The 23,505-nt window shown below is 40.2% G+C and overlaps 1 protein-coding gene across 19 annotated transcripts in view; it reads right to left on the bottom strand.

The window, feature by feature from the left end:
• The window catches only part of TTC3 (tetratricopeptide repeat domain 3), a 137,303-nt gene that overhangs the window by 12,331 nt on the left and 101,467 nt on the right, over positions 1-23,505 (bottom strand). For 14 of the 19 annotated variants that reach the window (XM_082458752.1, XM_082458744.1, XM_082458742.1 and 11 more), the window contains 4 exons: positions 9,426-9,565; positions 6,427-6,495; positions 5,374-5,470; positions 3,538-3,689 (listed from right to left, as the gene is read on the bottom strand). In XM_082458752.1, the coding sequence (XP_082314878.1) occupies positions 3,538-3,689; positions 5,374-5,470; positions 6,427-6,495; positions 9,426-9,565 (458 nt within the window). Of the gene's footprint in view, positions 1-3,537; positions 3,690-5,373; positions 5,471-6,426; positions 6,496-6,518; positions 8,276-9,425; positions 9,566-23,505 lie in introns of those variants that run through there. The other 5 variants (XM_082458748.1, XM_082458751.1, XM_082458747.1 and 2 more) reach the window with 3 other exon arrangements.

Genomic DNA, 23,505 nt, shown 5'->3' with positions numbered 1-23,505 from the left:
GCAAATATTCTCCTGAATTTTAATTTCAGTCCCCAAATTTGAAGATCAGACACTCTTCAGCTGACATCTTCATATTTAACATCAAAGGCTATCTCTGTATTGAAAAACAAACCAAAAAAACAGCCGCCTGGAAACATCCCAATAAAACCCTCATCCCCACCTTACTGTAAAATACAGGGTGGGTGTCTAACAGGCTGTGAAACTTCTCAGCGCCTCATGAATCTGCTCCACTGAAAGTGACAGACAAGCTTTCTACTCCTAATTGAGAAGATCAGGAACACTACCAATCCGAGATGGCGTCAGTTCTCAGTACACATCTTGAAGGAAAACCACAACATTGCTTTTATGGCTTTCCTCTTTTGCTATCCTATAGTGGAATGAGCAGAATTAGCACAGACTTCCTAAGAAAAGTCGCCGTGTACTGTGAGGCTTAATAAGGAGTCAATACCATTAGATAAAATGAGGCCTGAGATGTCTGTTTCCCAGATGCACCACAACGCATAGCCTACAGTTGTGCTGCATACTGGCAACTGAACACCACGTGGTCTCAACCTCAGCTGTACTAGTCCTGTAATCTGAATCAGCATATCAATTTACCTTTAATCAGAAAGGTTTTCTCACGTGAAAAAAACTTAATCTTGAAAAATGAAGAAATAAAGAACTATACAATAAAACTGTTTTTCCATAACCCACAGAATCTCTGGTTCAACACTGAGGGTTTGAAATTTAAATCAAAAAGCACTAGGAATTAAGAAGTCAAAATCCGTGTGTGGTCCCATTTGTTTATTTTTGTTTTTATTTCCATTTCTCTAGGAGGTGTGTCAAAAAGGATCTTGCTGTGATTTATGTTACAGAGTGTTCTGCCTACGTTTTCCTCTAAGAGTTTTATAGTGTCTGGCCTTACATTTAGGTCTTTAATCCACTTTGAATTTATTTTTGTGTATGGTGTTAGGAAGTGTTTTGCAGAGCAAAGGAAACCATAAACAAGATGAAAAGACAACCCTCAGAATGGGAGAAAATATTAGCAAAGGAAGCAATGACAAAGGATTAATCTGCCAAATATACAAGCAGCTCATGCAGCTCAATATCAGAAAAACAAACAACCCGGGCTTTCCCTGGTGGTGCAGTGGTTAAGAATCTGCCGGCCAATACAGGGGACACAGGTTCGACCCCTGGTCTGGGAAGATCCCACATGCCACAGAGCAACAAAGCCCACGCGCCACAACTACTGAGCCTGCGCTCTAGAGCCCACGAGCCACAACTACTGAGCCCGCGTGCCACAATGCCCACGTGCCTAGAGCCTGTGCTCCGCAACAAAAGAAGCCATGACAATGAGAAGCCTGCGCACCACAATGAAGAGTAGCCCCCGCTCGCCACAAACAGAGAAAGCCCGCACGTAGCTACGAAAACCTAACACAGCCAAAAATAAAAACAAACAAATAAATTTATAAAAACAAAACAAAACAAAAAACAAACCCAATCCAAAAGTGGGCGGAAGACCTAAACAGACATTTCTCCAAAGAAGATACACAAATTGCCAACAAACACATGAAAGGACGCTCAACATCACTAATCATTAGAGAAATGCAAAACAAAACTTTAGTGAGGTATCACCTCACACTGGTCAGAATGGCCATCATCAAAAAATCTACAAACAATAAATGCTGGAGAGGGTGTGGAGAAAAGGGAACTCTCTTGCACTGTTGGTGAGAATGTAAATTGATACAGCTACTATGGAGAACAGTATGGAGGTTCCTTAAAAAACTAAAAATAGAACTACCATATGACCCAGCAATCCCATTACTGGGCATATACCCTGAGAAAACCATAATTCAAAAAGACACATGCACCCCAATGTTCATCGCAGCACTATTTACAGTGGCCAGGACATGGAAGCAACCTAAGTGTCCATCAACAGATGAATGGATAAAGAAGATGTAGCACATATATACAATGGAATATTACTCAGCCATAAAAAGAAATGAAATTGAGTTATTTGTAGTGAGGTGGATGGACCTAGAGTCTGTCATACAGAGTGAAGTAAGTCAGAAAGAGAAAAACAAATACCGTATGCTAACACATATATACGGAATCTAAAAAAAATGGTTCTATTGAACCTAGGGGCAGGACAGGAATAAAGATGTAGACGTAGAGAATGGACTTGAGGACATGGGGAGGGGGAGGGTAAGCTGGGACAAAGTGAGAGAATGGCATGGACATATATACACTACCAAATGTAAAACAGATAGCTAGTGGGAAGCAGCTGCATAGCACAGGGAGATCAGCTTGGTGCTTTGTGACCACCTAGAGGGGTGGAAAAGGGAGGGTGGGAGGGAGATGCAAGAGGGAGGGGATATGGGGATATATTTATATGTATAGCTGATTCACTCTGTTATACAGCAGAAACTAACACAACACTGTCAAACAATTATACTCCAATAAAGATGTTTAAAAAAAAAAAACCAAACCTGTGTGTGGAATATGATAAAAGGACCAGATGAAAAGTAATCCCATGTGCAAAAATCTATATAGAAAAGTGCTGGGCTTCCCTGGCGGCGCAGTGGTTGAGAATCTGCCTGCCAATGCAGGGGACATGGGTTCGAGCCCTGGTCTGGGAAGATCCCACATGCCACGGAGCAACTAAGCCCATGAGCCACAATTACTGAGCCTGCGCATCTGGAGCCTGTGCTCCGCAACAAGAGAGGCAGCGATAGTGAGAGGCCCGCGCACCGTGATGAAGAGTGGCCCCCACTTGCCGCAACTGGAGAAAGCCCTCGCACAGAAACGAAGACCCAACACAGCCATAAATAAATAAATAAATAAATAAATAAAAATTTAAAAAAAAAAAAAAAGAAAAGTGCTAAATGCTAGACTGAAGGAGACCCTCTAGGATTCCCATGTAAACCTTATTCCAAAAACAAAGCAAAAGAAAGAAAAACAGATAAAGATTACAGAGGGTTGAAAAAAAATGACCAGATGTAAATATCTTTTGAAGTGACATTCCCATACTCTCCCATTAAGACTGTTAAGTAACTATTCTTACGGAAGGCAATTGTTTAAAAAGCCTTAAAAATGTGATCTTCATTCCAGAAATTTATTTATTGCATGGAAATGACTAATAATTTAGCTATAAGGATAAAACTTTAGTTATAAGGATACTTGCTACAGTACAGCTTTTATTAACAAAATGTGCAAACAACCCAACTCTCCCACTACAGTGGTATTTAATAAATCATGACACGTTTGTACACTGGAATACTATTTAACCTTTTAAAATTAGGTTGGAGAAACACAATTATTGATATGAAAGGAAGCTTCCTGTACACTACTTAGTGAAAACTATATATAAATTTTTTTTTCAAATACTTAATGGATTTACTGCAAAATATTAGCTAGTTATAGCTCAATTTAGAATTAGGATAATTTTTATCATTTTTGTTTACATGTTTTGATTTTTCTATAATTGAATATGTATTAACTAGATTAACTATTAAAAATAAAGTAGTCCTAATGTAAGTTTTTTAAATCAGCCCTAACCTTTTTTTACTCATTGACACTTCTGGAAAGACACCTGCGACATCACAATACCTGCTCATTAGCTTCAGGTTCTTAAGAAACCCTTCGGCTTGCGACTCCATGGTCTGTAACTTATATACTTCCATCTCCTTCCAGTTTTCGAGCACAGATACCTACCATTAGATTCAAGAATGTAAGTATTTTAAAACTAAAACTATTTTAAGGTTGTTCAAACAAACATTCTAAACCACTTTCAAGTTTCTCCTTAAATCACCAGAACTTAATTATGTTATAATTTCTCTGAGGTGAACATGAATTAAAACTTTTGGATTTGAAAATAGAATAACAAGATGACAGTAAAATTATATACCTAAAATGATACTTTTCTCAGATATGAAACTTTGCACATGGTTTACTGCTTAAGCCATATACAAGCACAGAGCTAGGTTACCTACATGTATATACCTGGTGTGCATAATCTATGGTCCTGTTCATGGTGAGCAGAGGGCCAGGACCCTGCAGAACAACCCCAAGGCTGAACCCTACCTAATTTAAAGGCCTCAGAAACAGACTTGTGGTTGCCAAGGGAGAGGGAAGGGGGGGAATGTGGTGGGAGTTTGGGGTTAGCTGATGCAAACTATTATATATAGAATGGATAAACAACAAGGTCCTACTGTATAGCACAGGGAACTATATTCAGTATCCTGTGATAAACCATAACGGAAAAGAATATAAAAAAGAATGTGTATATATATATATATATGTATATACATATGTCTAACTGAATCACTTTGTTGTATAGCAGAAATTAACACAATATGGTAAATCAACTATACTTCAATAATAAATACATAAATAAATAAATAATTACAGAATAGCTGCATTAAAATAAAATAAAATAAAAGCCTCAGAGAAGCTGTTATCAGCAAGGGCATCAAAAGGCTCTAGGGCATGTTTTTAAAACTTTAGACTCTCTGGCTCCCCGCACAAGCCAACTGGCCATTTTTGTAAAAGTCACTGCAGGAAATGTAGACCTGCCTTGTTTTAATCCAGGTGTCAGTAACCTTGACAGGGCCCACCAGGCAAACCTGCTTGCCAAATGGTGGTAAATGGGAACTGAATGACTTGGGAACAGAGATGCAGGCATAGTATCCACAAAGTAGAAGTACTTGGACTTTTTTTTCCTTCCTTTCTTTAGAAAAGCAGCTGCATAGCTGATATTTCACTGAAAGACTCATGTTTACAGACTGCATAAGCTAAGCTTTTCCTTACTTTCCTAGAATAATCATAGACACATACACTAATAAATAACATTTACTTCTCAATTAGAAAAACAAAGACAACCATATTTCAGGAACTAAATAAAATACAGCCAGAGGTCATTATTATTATTTTTGTCTCAGTAGTTTCTCAAATAGTATACTGACATTGGTATATATTCTTCTGCAGGGAGAAGAGTATATTCTTAATAAATGGATTATTTTCAAGTTCCTTTTCTAGCATTGGCAAATAGATTTTATGGTTGGCTACTTCATGGTACATCACTTGATTAAATATGATGAAGCCATTAAAAGTGTAGAGCATGGAAAATGATTGAATTATGTTAAATAAGCAGGTTATAAAATGTGGTGTACACTATGAGTACAGCTATGTAATAAATAAGCACAAAGGTAAAACATTTTAAAGCTACAGGCAAGGAGAGAGTGGCTGTTCCAGGGAGGTAGGATTATGGGCGAAAGGATATCCCTCAGCCTCCACACCTCCCAGCAGTGCTGTCGTGCCTCATGTGTAATTAAACACAACGTAAACAAATGCTATCCTGCCATATCTGTCAGTCGCCAAGTGTCCTGGACTCACCTCTGCACCCACAGCCCTTTGAAGGCTCTCTTCATGACGCTCTTTCTCCTTCTTTATACGCTCCTCTGTTTTCACTTTCTCATTCATAAATGTCTTACTGCAAATATTAAAGGAAAAAAAACTCATTGAAAAAAACTTCATCAGTGAGATCACAAAGGCTGAAGCCAGGTTAGCTTTTAAGTCATGCCACAAAAAGACACAACATCTTCTAGAGAAACTTCTTGCCTAATATTTGACTACATAATGCAAGACTCACATGTGCTCTTTGCACTTTACAAATGATCGAAGGAAGATGTGAAATTAAAAGTGAGTATTGGTGGGACTGCTGAGAAACTGGTTCACCATTTTTATGAGGTTAGGTTAAGTCTAATCTGGCTACTGAGTCAGAAATTCTATTTTGACCCATATTACAAGGTAATAACCCAAAGGAAAAAAGTGATATGTACAAAGCTGTTCATGGCATTACATTTATAACAGCTTAAAAACAAAAACAAAAAACCCGGCACAGACTATGATGTAAATGGAAATATGTGTATGAAACAATATTAAATAAGAAAAGCAGAATACAACTGCTTACTACTGAATATACTGGTTACCAGTATGTACAAACACTTCTATTAATAAAGGTTAAAAGGAAACTTTTTATAGGTTCATAATAAAAATTCTTTAATAAATCTTTAATTGTAGAGCAAGAAACTACCGTAATATAGTTTGTACTGTTACTTCAAGTAACAAAAGTTTTTAAAACACATTTTTAGTTTCAGGTTAATTCAAGGGAAAAGAAGAGTAATCTACAATGATAAATTCAGGACCGTTTTGCACCGACAATGTGAAACAAAAGGAGAAACATAAAATAAAAATACTTAAAGAATAAATTTACTTAAATATTAATTTAAATAATAAAGTAGAAAGAGAAATTTTTATAAAGAGAAACATAATTATTTAAAAGAAACAGACAAGTAAAAATATATTTGGATGTCTAAATATGTGTAGACTGTGCCTCCAGTATTAAAAGTATAATAAGATGTTAAAATAAATTTAAGCTTAATTTGCCTGATTTCAAAGGACTGGTCCAGAAGTAATTCACGTTCCTTTTCCTTTCCAGCATTTTCCTGGGTATACCTACAAAAGTATAATCACCAAATTTTAATTAATTTTCAAAGGTTTTTAAAAACACAATCTCACACAGTAAATTCCTATATCCATGCAAACATTTCTTGAATTCTTTACATTTATTTTTGTTTCATTTCTAATATCTTCTAAATAGGCAAAGAATTTGGACCATTTTCCTTTTGGGAAAATTTCCTTCTACACCTGCAGGGCAGATCACCTTTTTCTTCACTCTAAGTCGCATGTCTGCAGCAAAGATCCCCTGTCTCAGTCCTCTGTCAGGAGCACCTCCAGGGGCTTCAACACGAAACAGAGGAGTAAGGTGTCAGATCATCATCAGTTTAACAGTGGTTCTCACTCAGAATGAAAACAGCCTTCTATTCTTTAAAACAGAACCTCAAGTCCAACTGAACACACACACACACACACTCGTATGCACACAGTGGGACAATTCTTCCAAAGTGTGTAAATCTTTGATACTTATGCAATGTCCTGTAGCAGGTGGGTTCTGCCTCTTCTTTCACGCTCACCTATACACCTGTTTAGTCATCTCTACTTGCTAAAAGACCCACATTTCCACTAAGAACCAGGTTAAATGCCATTTCACTTCTTTTTTTTTTTTTTTTTTTTGAAACACTTAGAGTTGAAACTCTTTATTAGGTACAACTCTTATGATGTTCCTTTTCTGATAATCTTAAATATCCAGTCAATTGTAATCATCAAAGACATATTTGAAACAGCATGACTTGCATATAAGTACGAGTAAGCATGGTGCCAAGTTCAATAAATTGTGCTGTTATAAAACCGCCACCTGACAGAAAGGAGACATGCCAGAAATAAGCCAAAAGCTGTCTACACATAAATTTCCTTCTGTACTGAAATTCTTATTCTTTTTGCTGAATTCAAAACAAAAAGGTGCTTTGAACACATTAAGGAAAAGCATTATGAAATCTCAGAATCTCACTTTTATTTTCTTCTCATTAATTCAATGCCTTAAAATCCGATTTCCAGCTTTATTTATTTTTTGAAACTCTTCTAAGATCATCAATGGCATCTCACAAAAAAGAGAAGAGGTGCCAGAAATCTGAAGAATACCGTTTTTTCATTCCTGATTTTCAACAAAGAGCAGAATATGAGTTTTATAAAACCAAAGAGGTAAGGTAAGCCCACCACTGATTCTAGAAAAAATTCTAGAATCAATTATTTTAAAGATATTAAGATAGCACAGGGAACTATATTCAATATCCTATGATAAATTATAATGGAAAAGAATATGAAAAAGAATGTATATATATATGTATAACTGAATAACTGCTGTACAGCAGAAATTAACACATTGTAAATGAACTACAATAAATTTTTTTTTTTTTTGGCTGCGTTGTGTCTTCGTTGCTGCACGGGTTTTCTCCAGTTGTGGCGAGCATGGGCTACTCTTCGTTGTGGTGCATGAGCTTCTCATTGCGGTGGCTTCTCTTGTTGCGGAGCATGGGCTCTAGAGTGCAGGCTCAGTAGTTGTGGTGCACAGGCTTAGTTTCTCTGCGGCATGGGAGATCTTCCCAGACCAGGGCTTGAACCCATGTCCCCCTTCATTCTGTGCCATGTTTCCACTCTGGTGAATGTACGAATGGATGACCTCTTGCCTCATTTCCTTAGTAGAATACTTGCACACGTGCATTTCACACTCAGCGCAGAGCAGTCATAGCTTCACCTGGTCACCGAGGATCAGCCAATCACAGCTGTGGGAAGGCATCCACGATTCGAGTCCAAGCTCACTCTGCTCCTGCAGGACAGGCTAATAAATCAGGAGACGAGGTGCTGAAGCAAGGAATACGACTTTATTCCGAAAGCCGGCAGAACGAGAAGATGACAGACTAGTGTCTCCAAAAAACCATCTTCCATTTCACTTCTTTTACAAAATAGTTCCTCTAAGTTCTCAATACTGGGTGGCTTTTCATGGAATTTCTGCCTTCTTTCATAATTATCTCTGGCTTCTGCCACTGCACCTGCAACTTGCTCAAAACAACAAAATGTGGCAGAAGTGACGCTCTGACAGTTCTGGGTCTGAACCTTCAGAAGGGCAGGCAGCTTCCACTTCTGCACTCTTGGAAGCTCTTAGCCACCACATCAGAGGTCTGGCTACCATGATGGAGACCATATGGACAGATCAAATAGATAGAAGAAGCCACATGGAGAGAGAGAAGGCCTGAAACTGCATAGGAAGAAAGAGGCCAAGTCACCCCAGCATCCCAGCTGAGCCCAGCCACAAGAGGAACCACTGACAAGACCAGCAGAAGAATGGTCCGGCCAAACAGCCCAGACTGCAAGAGCAGGATCAAATAAAAATTAATTTAAGCCACTATGTTTCTGGTGTTTTGTTCAACAGTAGTAACAATTAAGCTGAGGAATCATATGACATATCACTGTTTAGGGAAAGAGGAGTTAGGAGGGATCACAGAGAATCTTGAAACAAACCTGGCCCATCTGACAATTGCCTGAATGTATTACCAAATCTTTCATATTACAGAACCAAATTTTAATAATTTAAAGATTCAGGATGAAAGTAATAAATAAAATGATCATCACAGAATCTTAGTGCTGGAAAGAACCTTAGATCTAGACAAGCCCCCTCATTTTACAATAAGGAAAAGGGGTTAAAGGTAATGTTCACAGTAAGAGGTGGTGTTCAGACTGGAAGTCGGTTCTTTGTTGATTTGCAGTCTTACCTTTATGTAATTTATCTGCAAACATGGTAGGTTTATAAAAAGTTTTAGGTGCAATAATTCCCCAACGGATGTTCTTTAAAATGAAATGAAAACAATACCTAAAATTTTCACTTTACTTGATATAGCTTGAAATTGAATATCAAAAATGAAAAATAACCCAAAATATACCCCAATAATACATAAAGAAGTAAAAATCATTGACTTTCAAGTGTTACTTACATTTCATTGGCATTTAAAACCTTTTTCATCTTCTTCTTCAGTGCCTTTAGTCTCTCTTGGATTTCTTTTTTCTCCTGTTCCCATTTTTTAATTTCCTTTTCCAAATCTTCGAGGAACCAATCTAATTCTGTCTTTGAGATCTAAAAACATTTTAGAAAGTACCTAAATAAATGGGAAGATGTACTTTAAAAAAAAAAAAAGAGCCTGAAAGACTAGAATTGTGGCGGTGTGCTACCTTAACCAATGACTCCAGTTCCACAGGACACACACTCAGGAGCTGGCTGTATGTGCTACCCTGGCCAAGGATGGGACATAAAGTCGCACAATGCACAGCCTCAGCCCTTAAACAAGGACGGAGAGACACATGACAGACTATCTGGTACTTGGGAAGGGCTTCTCAAAATCAGTGATATCTGATCTCTGTCTTCAAAAATGGGTCTGTCACATGGAGAATGGATTCCAAGTAGTGGCAACTGGTGAGGCAGAAGGTCGAAAGAGTAAGGCATGTCTGTGCAAAAAAGCAAGAGGTGCTACATGGCTGGAGGACGAGGTGGGTGTCCCGAAGTCAGGGCACGGAGAATGGCATCTGAGGCACCTTGGGTTAAAATGATCAAGGGCCTTGTAAGCCATGCTAAGGAGTGTGGACTTTATCCTGCAGAAAACAGGAAGCCAGTGAAGGCTCTTAAGCAGGGTTGTGAGATGATGAGATTCTTATTTTAGAAAAATAACTGAAAGACAAAGAGGTAGACTCGGGGTAAGAGGGTACATGAAAGACGAGAACAGTGGTTTTCACATTTTCTTGACTTTCTCTGACACTTTCTTATTGTGACCCACACAATAAGAAAGGTAAAATCTCACTGCAATAGCCCAGGTGAGAGACAACGAGGATGACAGTGGTAACTGTAGGGGTGATAAGAAGAAATAAAGGGAACTTCAGAAGACTAGAATGGGTAAGACCATGTGTCCGACTGGATATATGGTAAAGCAGAAGGTGACAGAGTTAAAGATAAGTTTCTACCTTGGATAATTAACTAAACAAAATTCCATTAACAAAAAAGGAGAATATGGAAGATGTACAGGAAAGAGGGAAATTAACCTAGATATGTATGTTTAAATAAATTTATGAGTAAACAATAAAATATATATAAGAACTTAATAATTTTGACCCTGCAATCATTTTGATGGGACAGAGCAGAAATTTATAAGTGTTTGACAAAGACTACAAATCAAAGGGATAAAATTCTGAATTCAAAGAGTCTTCCAACATAGCCACACAGAAAGGAATAACATATTTCCAAGTTTTGTTGATTTACACATCTTCTAACAGGCTATTCTAGAGTGAGTTAGCACACCATCAGGTCAGGTGTGTTCTGCTCCCCAAAGAACCTTTCCCAATATGGGAAACTCCAACCCCATTAATACACTACCATCCAAAAGTCCATTCACCAATTAATTAGTTGTAACTTGGAATGCGTTTCCCCATAAGAAGCCATGTTAGAAACATCAGTTAAATAGCCAACACTTCTCTTCCAAGAAGCTCACAGTTACAGTGGTAAGCTGAATAAAACGAGGTCTACAGTGTTAAAGAAGGCAAGTTTCCAGACCATGAAGAGTCTGTTTGACTGCAGAAGAAATAGTCTCAACCGGGGTTCTGGGAGCAGAGACATGCGGTGCTGGAAAGACAAGGAGGAAAGCTAAGACTCCCCTCTGAGACAGTTTTGAAAAAGACTCTCGTGTGTCTTCAGCAGCCTCCTGTCTTCCTTTTGGCAGTGGGTTCCGCCCTCTGGGGGCCCTTCCTCCCTCAACACCCTCAAGTTTCTCTGGACCCCCGACTTAAGCCCACCCCCAGCTGAGGGCCTGCCAACTCCCAGGCATACCTCCAAAATGTCCTTCCTCTCCTTCCCTTCCCATCTCTCACCCCGAGAGTGCCTGACTGCAGCACGGTGCTCAGGAGAACGACTTCAACCGGCCTGGAAGTATCCACACTTCACTCTTCAGCCTAAATGATTCTCTAATCTACAGGGAGTCTACACACACGTTTTATTTGGCAATTCCAGTACTTTTCGTTTGCTTTTTAAAATATAAATGTGTTATCTCTGCCTGGTCACAAAGGCCTTTGGTTTGCGATACCTGCCAGAATTTCAGGCAATATGACAAAGAGAAATGAAAAGCTGTTCTCTTGATGCTCTGGACGGTTAGGTACAACACCAGTTGAGACAGCCTTCTTGGTCAGCTTTCTTATGCAGGTGTTGCCTTTTGAAACTTCTTCTGAACCTACAAATTCTCTGAAAGTTTTATGTCATTTTTCAAGGTGTCATCTCTTCAATGCCAGCAGATATACAGGCGGTGCATATGCTTGTAAGATGCCAGCCACTTATAAATAAACACGCTACAGACTAATATTTCTAACAATTACTATGTGAATCAGAATGGAGCAATACTTACAAGAGACTAAAAGGAGCACGTGTCAACTTTACTCTTTTTCAGTTTGAAATTCTACTAGTAACGACGACTGCTTAATGAAGTCCCAACTTCATTTCTGCTTAGGGAGCCTTTCATCTTCCACCTGTGACCAGGTTCCCTGGAGCCTGAACTTCCTGCTTAGGCTTAGAATGTGACCAGGTCACTGAGACATGGGCTCAGCTACAGAAACTTGGGAGCCTCCTCCTTCAGAAAAGATGGTGTGGCCTGAAGCCAAGTTACAGACTCCCGGTGAAATACGGCTCTCTAGTCAAAAGAGGCATCAACTTACAAGGACATTTCTCCCTCATCAGCTTTTGACACCAAGGTTTCGGATGTTCCTGGGAAGTAGATTTGCTAACCAGTCCAGGTGCTTAATGACTTTAAAGTCCCACCGCAGGAGTAGGGTTGACCTCAATGGCCTTGAGATGTGCAGGCCAACTGTTCTAAGGCAGCACAGGTTCAACAGCTCAGGGACATTCCCTCCATCATGGGGACAGTTGAACTCACATTTTCCTTTTGCTGCAATCTTGCTGATCCTGAATGTGCTCAGTCATTACTGTGACGGAGGTGACCACCATGCCTACTAGGCTTACAAGATCCTGTATTCTACTACCATGACCAGTGTCCATATGCACGCCTTGCTGCTGACGGCCAAGCCAAACTTGTTTCTTGCCTCTATTCTAAGCCAGTGATTTCACCTAGGATTCAGCCCTTTGGCTGGGAGATGATGTACAACCTCAAGGTTATACTGGGACATAAGAACCTACTTGGCAACAAGTACCTAAAGCAGTTCAGGTATCAAAAGGCACAAAGTATTATAAACACACACACACACCCCTACAGCTCAGCCATGAAAAATGCTACATGAGTTCATCTGCCATTTGTACTCACCACCCTTTAATGACATACTGGCCTAGGGCAGCTATCATGAGCTTGTCTCTGACTACATGAAAAAGAATAATCTGAATGCTTTTCTTTGAAACATTAGAATAGGAGAAACAACAGGCTATATACAACTGCATCCTGTATTTGTACAGTTCACTGACATAATTATAAACACCTCTGAAAGTCTTTTTCTCAATTAGAGAGCATTTGGTTTTTATATCTCTTTTTTTAAACCTCAACTATGTTTTAAAATAAATATTTGAAGTGCCTTCAGTAATATATATAATTTAAAAAATACAAAATAAAAAAGAATGCTAAGTAAAGAAAACAGAATAAAAAGATAAGAATGATAATATAAAAACAGAGCCAGAGTAATATAAAAACAAATGGCATGAGGTCCTAACCATTCTTCAAAAACAGTATTAAAACTTTCTGGCAGTCGAAGTCAAATAAAAACAAGCCCACTGCACAAAGAAACCCAGGTAGTAAAAGCAGAGAGGAATGACTTCTCAGGGCCTCATAAAGAGGATGCTACATAAAAGTCCTGGAAGGTCAGCACAGAGCCTGGCACTTAAGGAGCATCCAATAAATATTTGTCAAATAAAAGAATGGGTAATATCCTCAACTACATACTAGCAGTAAATAAAGCAACAATCTTCACAGAACGTCCAGGCCTGATGGCCTTTCATGTAGGCTGACAGAATATGAAGACACAATTCACTAAACCCAGTTCTTCAGGGGCCTAAGTACAACTGTTTGATAACATCGGCAGAGCTCCTAGTCTGTACACTGAGATCCAAAGATGGCTAAGAAACAGTCCTCACACAGAAGGGGGCAGCGGCCCCTGCACCCAGCCCAGCGCCCACACCAAGCAGGTACATGGAAACCCGGCCGCGGCCACGAGAGGGGAGCATCACACGTCCATTTGGAGAGGATTCTCCATGGGCTCTGGAGCAAAGGTGACACAGGAGGAAGAAGGCAAAGCCAGCTGCTCCCCAGCAAACACACCCCCAGGGGTGTGTCCCTTATGTCCCCATCAGCGTCATCTTTCTGGTTCTGGTCCTGTCTGTCTCTTCCTAAATTTTTATGATTATTTAAATATTTACGTACAAGGTCTTCGATTTTGAAAGCCAATTCTAAACTTAAAAAAAAACTGACGTAAGACTCAATGCTGGGGGGCGGAGTCAAGGTGTCGTACTAGGAGGATGCGAATTCGCATCTCCTCACAACTAGGGCACCTACCAGGCACCGGTGGGGGACCACAGACACCTAGGGGACAGGAGGAACCCCCAGTGACCAGTTGTTTCAATTATAGTTTTATTTTTCCTAATATATTTTTTATCTTTCTAACTTTAAAAAAAAAAAAAGAAAACAAACAGTCCTCACTTTCAGGGAGATCACAGTTTGGTGGGGGAAATATGCATAAAAGATAATTACTACACCATCCACAAAAATTAACTCAAAATGGATCATAGGCCTAAGTGGAGAGAGCTAAAACTATAAAACTCTAGAATACAGGAGTAAATCTTGGTGCTTGGTGATCTTGGATTTGACAGTGGTTTCTCAGCTACGACATCAAAAGCATAAGCAACAAAAGAAAAAATAGAGAAAGCGGACTACACCGAAATTTAAAACTTGTGTGCTGCAAATGATACCATCAAGAAATTGAAAAGACAACCCACGGAACAGGAGATAGAAGAAATAAAGTTGCAAATATGGAAGATGGGAGAAAATATTTCTAAATCATATATTTGATAAGCAATTTGTACCTAGAATACATATATATGAAAACTCTTAATTCAATAATTAAAAAACAAATAATGAAATTAATAAATGGGCAAAGGATTAAAACAGACATTTCTCCAAATTTTCCAAAGATATAAAAATGGACATTAAGCACATATAAGATGTTCAACACCATGAACCTTTAGGGAAATGCAAATCAAAACCACAATGAGAAACCACTTTATACTCATCAGAATAGCTAAACTCAAAAAGACAGATGATAATAAGCATTAGTGAGACCATGGAGTGACTGGATCCCTCATACACTGCTGGTGGGAATGTAAGATGGTGTACCTGTTTTGGAACAGTATGGAACTTTCTCGAACTCTTAAATATGGAGTTAGCATATGACCCAGCAATTCCACTCCTAGGTATATACCCAAAAGAAATGAAAACATATGTCCACAGAAAAACTTGTACTCAGATGTTCATAGCAATATTATTCATGACAGTCAAAAACTGGAAAGAATCCAAATGTCCATCAACTGATGAATGGGTAAATAAAATGTGATACAGCATACAAAGGAGTATTACTCAGCAGTAAAAAGGAATGAAGTGCTGATACATGTTACACGGATGAATGTACATGGATGGGCCTTGAAAACATTAAGCTAGGTGAAAGAAGGCACTCACAAAAGACCACATAGAATATGACTCCATTTATATAAAATGCCCAGAACAGGCAAATCCATAGAGTAAATTAGCAGTTGCCTACAGCCGGGGGAGGGAGGGAGGAGAACAGGGAGTGACTGGTAGTGGTTACGAGATTTCTTTTTGGGGCGATAAAAATGTTCTAAACTGAAGATCGTGGTGATGGCTACAACAGCGTGCATACACTAAAAACACTGACTATATACTTTAAATGGGTGAATTTTATGATATGTGAATTATATCTCAATAATGATGTTAACAAAATGATAATTACTGGATAATATAGTGTGAGGCACTCATTATCACCACTGCATTAATAAGGGCGTTTAACCAAGCCTGAGCTGTCGTCAGTGACTGCTTTCTCAACAAAGTGATGCCTGAGTTGGACCCAAAGGGTGAGGAGGAGTGAGCCAGGCTTGGGGAGGAAGAAGGCCACTTGAAGCAGAAGGAACAGTGCTGGGAAAAGGTCCGGAAGTGAGCAAATCACATGACAAGCACTATCCATTACGTGAGGAAGAAGGCAGAAGATGGAGTTAGATACCAATCACAGAAGGTCTTTTAAGCTCTTGGTAATTACTGAGCGTTAGTGAATTACTGGTGCTAACCTACTGTGGCAGAGGGATGGCATTCACAGCCCCATCCTTCACCCCTCCCCATATCTACACCCTTTCTCATGGGACCTTGGCATTCCCTTCACTAAAGAGGCAGTCTCTCTCACTTTGTCACAACTAGTAGGTCTGTGTCTTTATTCCTGTCTTACCAGTAGGTTCTTCATGACCTTTTTTTTTTTTTTTTTTCCTTAGATTCCATATATATGTGTTATCATACTATATTTGTTTTTCTCTTTCTGACTTACTTCACTCTGGAGAGAGTGGCATGGACATATATACACTACCAAACGTAAAATAGCTAGCTAGTGGGAAGCAACCACATAGCACAGGGAGATCAGCTTGGTGCTTTGTGACCACCTAGAGGGGTGGGATAGGGAGGGTGGGAGGGAGGGAGATGCAAGAGGGAAGAGATATGGGAACATATGTATATGTATAACTGATTCACTTTGTTATAAAGCAGAAACTAACACACCATTGTAAAGCAATTATACTCCAATAAAGATGTTTAAAAAAAAATCTAAAGAAAAAAGAGGCAGTCTCTTTTCCCCACCCCTTGAATCTGGGCTATGTGACTTGCTCTGCCTGATGTGATATTAGCAGTGACTGTCCTTGCTTGCCCTTGTACTTACTGGAAGATGAAAGACACATGGAGCAGATCTAGTTGTCCCTGTTGTCCCTGCTGAGGCCATTCTAGCACAGCCAAGAACAGCAGAGCCCTAGCTGACCCAAACGTGAAACAGTCTAGCCAAGCCCAATCGGGATCAGCTAACCCACAGACTCACACATTTAATATTTATTGTTATACATCACTGAGGTTTTTGTGGGTGGTTGTTACTCGGCATTATTATGGCGTCGATTAACTGACAGGCTGCTCATGAAATGCTGAAAAATGTTTTTCAACTGGTTGTGAAACTGACATTCTCTTAAGGGAGGACAAATGCAAGGTATTTGGAGCCTGACACTCACCACCTGTTCTCCTGCTTAGTACTGGTGTGACTTGGAGCAAGATGCATTAGCAAGTCTGGCCTCCTTTTTCCTTATCAGTAAAATGGAGAGAATATTATATACTATACTGTAACACTAGTACACTAGGATTGTTTTGAGAGTAAATAAAATAATATATGTAAAATATTTATAACTCAGTATGGCACATAACATGAGCTCCATAAATGTTAGATTAAAAAAACTGCTGGTGAAACTAAGGAGCCCGCCTGCCACAACTAAGACCCAGCACAACCGAATAAACAAATAACTAAATAAATAAATGTTAAAAAAAAAAGGCTGGGGACCTCCCTGGCGGTCCAGTGGTTAAGACTTCGCCTTCCAATGCAGGGGTTGCAGGTTTGATCCCTGGTTGGGGAGCTAAGATCCCACATGCCTCGTGGCCAAAAAAACCCAAAAAAACATAAAACAGAAGCGATATTGTAACAAATTCAATAAAGACTTTAAAAATGGCCCACATAAAAAAAAAAATCTTAAAAAAAAAAACCCAAAAAAGGCTGAACTTGGCAAGGGCAATAACTGAACAGGAGAACCCCACCTCTATGCAGACGTGAGCTGAGGAAGCTTTGGCAGGCAGGGGCCCAAGATTCTGTTGAAACAGGACAAAGTTCCAAATTCTACTCCATAAATTATTCTGGGCCAAAATTATTTTGACTGTGTTTTAAGAGTCAGTGTCAACTAAATACCCATCTTAGCTATAAGCAAATCTCATTAAAGCACCTTAAGAACATATGACCTAGGAGAGATGGGGAGTGACTGCTTAATGGGTACAAGGCTTCTTTTTCTTTTTTTAATTCCTCTACTTTTTTTTTTTTTTTTTTTTTTTTTTATTTATGGGTGTGTTGGGTCTTCGTTTCTGTGCGAGAGCTTTCTCTAGTTGCGGCAAGTGGGGGCCACTCCTCATCGCAGTGCGCGGGCCTCTCATTATCGCGGCCTCTCTTGTTGCGGAGCACAGGCTCCAGACGCGCAGGCTCTGTAATTGCGGCTCACGGGCCTAGTTGCTCCGCGGCATATGGGATCTTCCCAGACCGGGGCTCGAACCCGTGTCCCCTGCATTGGCAGGCAGACACTCAACCACTGCGCCACCAGGGAAGCCCCAAGGCTTCTTTTTGGAGCGTTGAAAACAGTTCTGGATTAGATGGTGGTAATGATTATACAACATGATGAATATACTGAAAACCACTGAACTGTATACTTTATAGTGGTTAAAGGTGAATTTTACCTTAATAAAACAAGAAAGAACATATGCCCTTGAGCAATATGGCAACCAGTTATAACCTGCTGGTTGCAGGTGAGACGTACATTAAAAACAACAGGAGACTCTGGCTTTAGAATTGCTATTTTTCTCTGGCAGGGAATAGCAAATGGGCCCATCTCTAGCTCATGATAATCAAACTCCATCAGCTATATGCAATAGCTGGCCCAGATTTTTACTGATGCTTTGTAAACGCTCAGCGCTTTTCAAGTGCTTTGTAAATAAGTGATTTTTCTCAAAGAGGGCATGACAGCATTCTGGGTGGGACAATTCTTCCTCCTTCTATACTTATCTCTGGCCATTCCCCACCCCTTTCCAACCACCCCTGTGAGTCCTCACAAAACTATGAAGTAGAGATTACATTATTAATGAGGAAACTGAGGGTCGAAGAGATTGAGTAAATTATTTTAGGTCACAAAGCTATTAAGTGGTGGTGCTGGGGTCACTAGTCAGGCAGTCTGACTCTTATTGCCCAAGGTTTTTTTTTGTTTTTTGTTTTTTTATTTTTGGCTGTGTTGGGTCTTCGTTGCTGTGCATGGGCTTTCTCTAATTGCAGCGAGCAGGGGCTACTCTTAGCTGCCGTGTGCAGGCTTCTCATTGCGGGGCCTTCTCTTGTTGCGGAGCACGGGCTCTAGGCACGTGGGCTTCAGTAGTTGTGGCACGTGGGCTCAGTAGCTGTGGCTCGTGGGCTCTAGAGCACAGGCTCAGTAGTTGTGGCGCAAGGGCTTAGTTGCTCTGCTTGCCTGAGTTCTTAAACGTGATTTGCTACTGCTTGCCTCTCTCTTCTCTATAAGGGGGAAGGGCTGTTGTATCTAATATATCCAAATGTGGGATCAAGAACCTTAAGTAAGTATTAGTTCATAACCTCAGTGATCTAAGAGAGTCAAAGGCCAAGGGAAAGATCAACAAAAGCGGAAATTTATTTTTACATTTATAAAAGATTTTCCACAAGTGAATTCTGAGTACAGTCATGATTAATAAAGAAGTGGCCACAACTAAACCTCATTTGCTCTTGTGCAGACAGCAACCTAAGGATCTCAGACGAGCAATTTATCCTGCTAGGAAACGGGTATACATTTTACATGGAAAGTCTAATAACCTAACTGGCCTATAATTTGAGAGACTAAATAATGGCTCTTTTTAAAAAATGGACTGACTACTCTTAAGTACAACCACATGGAACCAGACCCAGAGCCTTAGCAAAGTTAAAAAGCAGGTCAAGAGCCCAAGCCCACCAGCCAAAGTTGCTGCTCTCTCACAGCCCTCCTCCCTGGGTGCTAATTTACTGTACATTTCTTGGTCAAGTGTACAAAGAAGGCTTGATGAGCTGCACAAATACAGGACCCAGTCAGACCAGCAGTTTATAAAGCTGGACAAGCCTCTGCCAGAAAGAAAGAAACCTCACTCACCAGATGCCCACCTAAAATTAAGTGGCCGAGTCTGCAAATCTGCCCTCAGCACTTAATCGGGTGAACACAGGCATTCCCGCACGGATTTATTAAAACTGAAAACTGAATTTTCCTGAGGCAATACAAAGTTTACAAAAATACTTTGTTTTGTTAAGCCCCCCAAGTAGCTTATCCAAATTAGTGTTCTGTGAGCCACTGGGCAGGGCTTTACTTTTGCTCATTTTTCCCTCTTTGCAATCAAGAAGACGTCATTCAACTGGGCAACTGAGCAGAAAGGCTGGTTCCTTCCAATTCTTCTCATTCTTCAAATCTCCCCAGTCTCATCCCAAGTAAAAACATGTCCTAAGGAATGTTATAACAGTAACCTTTACATACCAACCCTTTTCTTCTGGGCATACTTAAAGCTCAATAAATGAGTTTATTGATTAAGGTCCCACAGCTCATTTTCTTCTATTTAATATGTGACGTCAGCTACTGACTCAGACTTCTGGAACAAATTCTTCCTTTCTTAAATGGACTAACAGCCCTTTGTTACCTCTGTACAAAAGACCTCAGTTTTTACAAGCTGATTATAAAATGGGCAGAAGACCTGAAAAGATATTTTTCCAAAGAAAACATTAAGATGGCCAACAGGCACATGAAAAGATGCTCAACATCACTCATCATGAGAGAAATACAAATCAAAACTACAATGAGGTATCACCTCACACCTGTCAGAATGGCTGTCATCAACAAGAACACAATAGGACTTCCCTGGTGGCACAGTGGTTAAGAATCCACCTGCCAATTCAGGGGACACGGGTTTGATCCCTGGTCCGGGAAGATCTCACATGCCGTGGAGCAACTAAGCCTGTGCACCACAACTACTGAAGCCTGCACACCCTAGAGCCTGCGCGCTGCAACTACTGAAGCCCACACTCTCTAGGGCCCGCATGCCACAACTACTGAACCCGCATGCTGCAACTACTGAAGCCCATGTGCCTAGAGCCCATGCTCTGCAACAAGAGAAGCCACCTCAATGAGAAGCCCACGCACCGCAATGAAGAGCAGCCCCTGCTCGGCACAACTAGAGAAAGCCCACTTGCAGCAACCAAGACCCAATGCAGCCAAAAAAAGATTTAAAAAGAGCACAATAAATGCTGGCAAGGGGGCTTCCCTGGTGGCGCAGTGGTTGAGAATCTGCCTGCCAATGCAGGGGACACGGGTTAGAGCCCTGGTCTGGGAGGATCCCACATGCCGCAGAGTGGCTGGACCCGTGAGCCACAATTACTGAGCCTGCGCGTCTGGAGCCTGTGCTCCGCAACAAGAGAGGCAACGATAGTGAGAGGCCCGCTCACCGCGATGAAGAGAGGCCCCCGCTTGCCACAACTAGAGAAAGCCCTCGCACAGAAACGAAGACCCAACAAAGCCATAAATAAATAAAAGTAAAAAAAAAAATGCTGGCAAGGATGTGGAGAAAAGGGAACCCTTGTACACTGTTGGTGGGAATGTAAATTGGTGCAGCCACTATGGAAAACAGAATGGAGGTTCTTCAGAAAACTAAAAATAGAGCTACCACATGATCCAGCAATTCCACTCCTGGGTATATATCCAAAGAACATAAAAACACTAATTCAAAAAGATATATGCACCCCAATATTCACAGAAGCACTACTTACAATAGCTAAGATATGGAAGCAACCTAAGTGTCCATCAACAGATGAATGGATAAAGAGATGTGGTATATATACACAATGGAATATTACTCAGCCATAAAAAAGAATGAAGTTCTGTCATTTGGAAGAACATGGATGGACCTAGAGGGTATTCTGCTAAGTGAAGTAGGTCAGACAGAGAAAGACAAGTACTCTATTTTATTGCTTATTTGTAGAATCTAAAGTATAGAACAAACAAATGAATATAACAAACCAGACTCACAGAGAGAACAAATTAGTGGCTACCAGTGGGGAGAGGGAAGGGGGGAAGGGCATGATAGGGGTAGGAGGTTAAGAGACAGAAACTACTATGTATAAAATAAATAAGCAGCAAGCATATATTGTACAGCATAGGGAAATACAGGCATTATTTTGTAATAACCTTAAAAGGTATATAATTTATTAAAAATATCAAGTCACTATGTTGTACACCTGGAACTAATATTGTAAATCAGCTATATTTCAATTAAAAAAAAAGACCTTAGTTTAAAAAAGAAACGTACCATGATTTCCTCACATCTATAATTCCATTTTCCCACTAATTCAATTGGGCCTTGCCATGAATCAGTATTACTCCAAGAACCAGTCACATGTAACTGAAGGTCAATCTTAACTAATGGAATTCAACATCAGTAGACTCAACCAAGATACTCTGGGTGAGTTTACAGTTCTAGTATGCCAACCCTCCATGTGCAATTTTTATACTTCCTGAGTAGTAAGATGAAGATGATGATGATAGTAGTAGTAGTAATAATAGTGGCAGGCAACACTTAGAGAGCTCTTACTATGCACCAGGCAACGTTAAGTACAGTTGGCCCTCTGTATCCTCAGATGTGGAACTCTCTCAATATTACACCATTGTATACAAGGGACTTGAGAATCTGTGGATTTGGGTATTTCTGAATGGGTCCTGGAACCAATCCCCTGCCGATACTGAGGGATAACTGTACTTTACAAGGATTAATCTAACCCGGCAAATGGGAGCTACTGTTACCCAAATTTTCCAGATAAGAAACTAAAGCACAGAGATGTTAAATAACTTGACCAAGATCAGAACTAGTATAGAACTAAGCCTGGATCTGAATCCAGTCAGTCTGACTCCAGGCCTCACACTCTGAACCACTATTGCTACACAGCCTCTCTCACTATAAACAAGAATTTAGGGACTTGCCTTGGTGGCACAGTGGTTAAGAATCCGCCTCCTAATGCTGGGGATGCAGGTTCGATCCCTGGTCTGGGAAGATCCCACATGCCGCGGAGCAACTAAGCCCGTGCGCCACGACTACTGAGCCTGCGCTCTAGAGACTGCAAGCCACAACTACTGAGCCCACGCGCCTAGAGCCCATGCTCCACAGCAAGAGAAGCCACTGCAATGAGAAGCCTCCGCACCTCAACGAAGAGTAGCCCCCGCTCGCCACAGCTAGAGAAAGCCCGCGCGCAGCAACAAAGACCCAAGGCAGCCAAAAAAAAAAATGCCATGAATTCAGAACACAATGATAAAAAAATTTTAAAAATACTAATAATTTAACTTGGAGCTTAGTCTCCAGAAAATAGTTTTGGGGTTTTTTTGGTATTTATTTATTTATTTTAACATCTTTATTGGAGTATAATTGCTTTACAATGGTGTGTTAGTTTCTGCTTGATAACAAAGTGAATCAGCTATACATATACATATATCCCCATATCGCCTCCCTCTTGCGTCTCCCTATCCCACCCTCCCTATCCCACCCCTCTAGGTGGTCACAAAGCACCGAGCTGATCTCCCTGTGCTATGAGGCTGCTTCCCACTAGCTATCTATTTCACATTTGGTAGTGTATACATAAGTCCATGCCACTCTCTTACTTCGTCCCAGCTTACCCTTCCCCCTCCCCATGTCCTCAAGTCCATTCTCTATGTCTGTGTCTTTATTCCTGTCCTGCCCCTACGTTCTTCAGAACCATTTTTTTTTTATTCCATATGTATGTGTTAGCATACGGTATTTGTTTTTCTCTTTCTGACTTACTTCACTCTGTATGACACTGTCCATCCACCTCACTACAAATAACTCAATTTCATTTCTTTTTATGGCTGAGTAATATTCCATTGTATATATGTGCCACATCTTCTTTGTCCATTCATCTGTCGATGGACGCTTAGGTTGCTTCCATGTCCTGCCTATTGTAAACAGAGCTGCAGTGAACATTGTGGTACATGACTCTTCTTGAATTATGGTTTTCTCAGGGTATATGCCCAACAGGGGGATTGCTGGGTCATATGGTAGTTCTATTTTTAGTTTTTTAAGGCACCTCCATACTGTTCTCCATAGTGGCTGTATCAATTTACAT

This window comes from Balaenoptera physalus (genome assembly GCF_965194825.1).
Source record: "Balaenoptera physalus genome assembly, chromosome: 4".
Taxonomy (NCBI): domain Eukaryota; kingdom Metazoa; phylum Chordata; class Mammalia; order Artiodactyla; family Balaenopteridae; genus Balaenoptera; species Balaenoptera physalus.
Note: the sequence above shows the minus strand (reverse complement) of the source record. Positions and strands in the feature narration are given on the sequence as shown.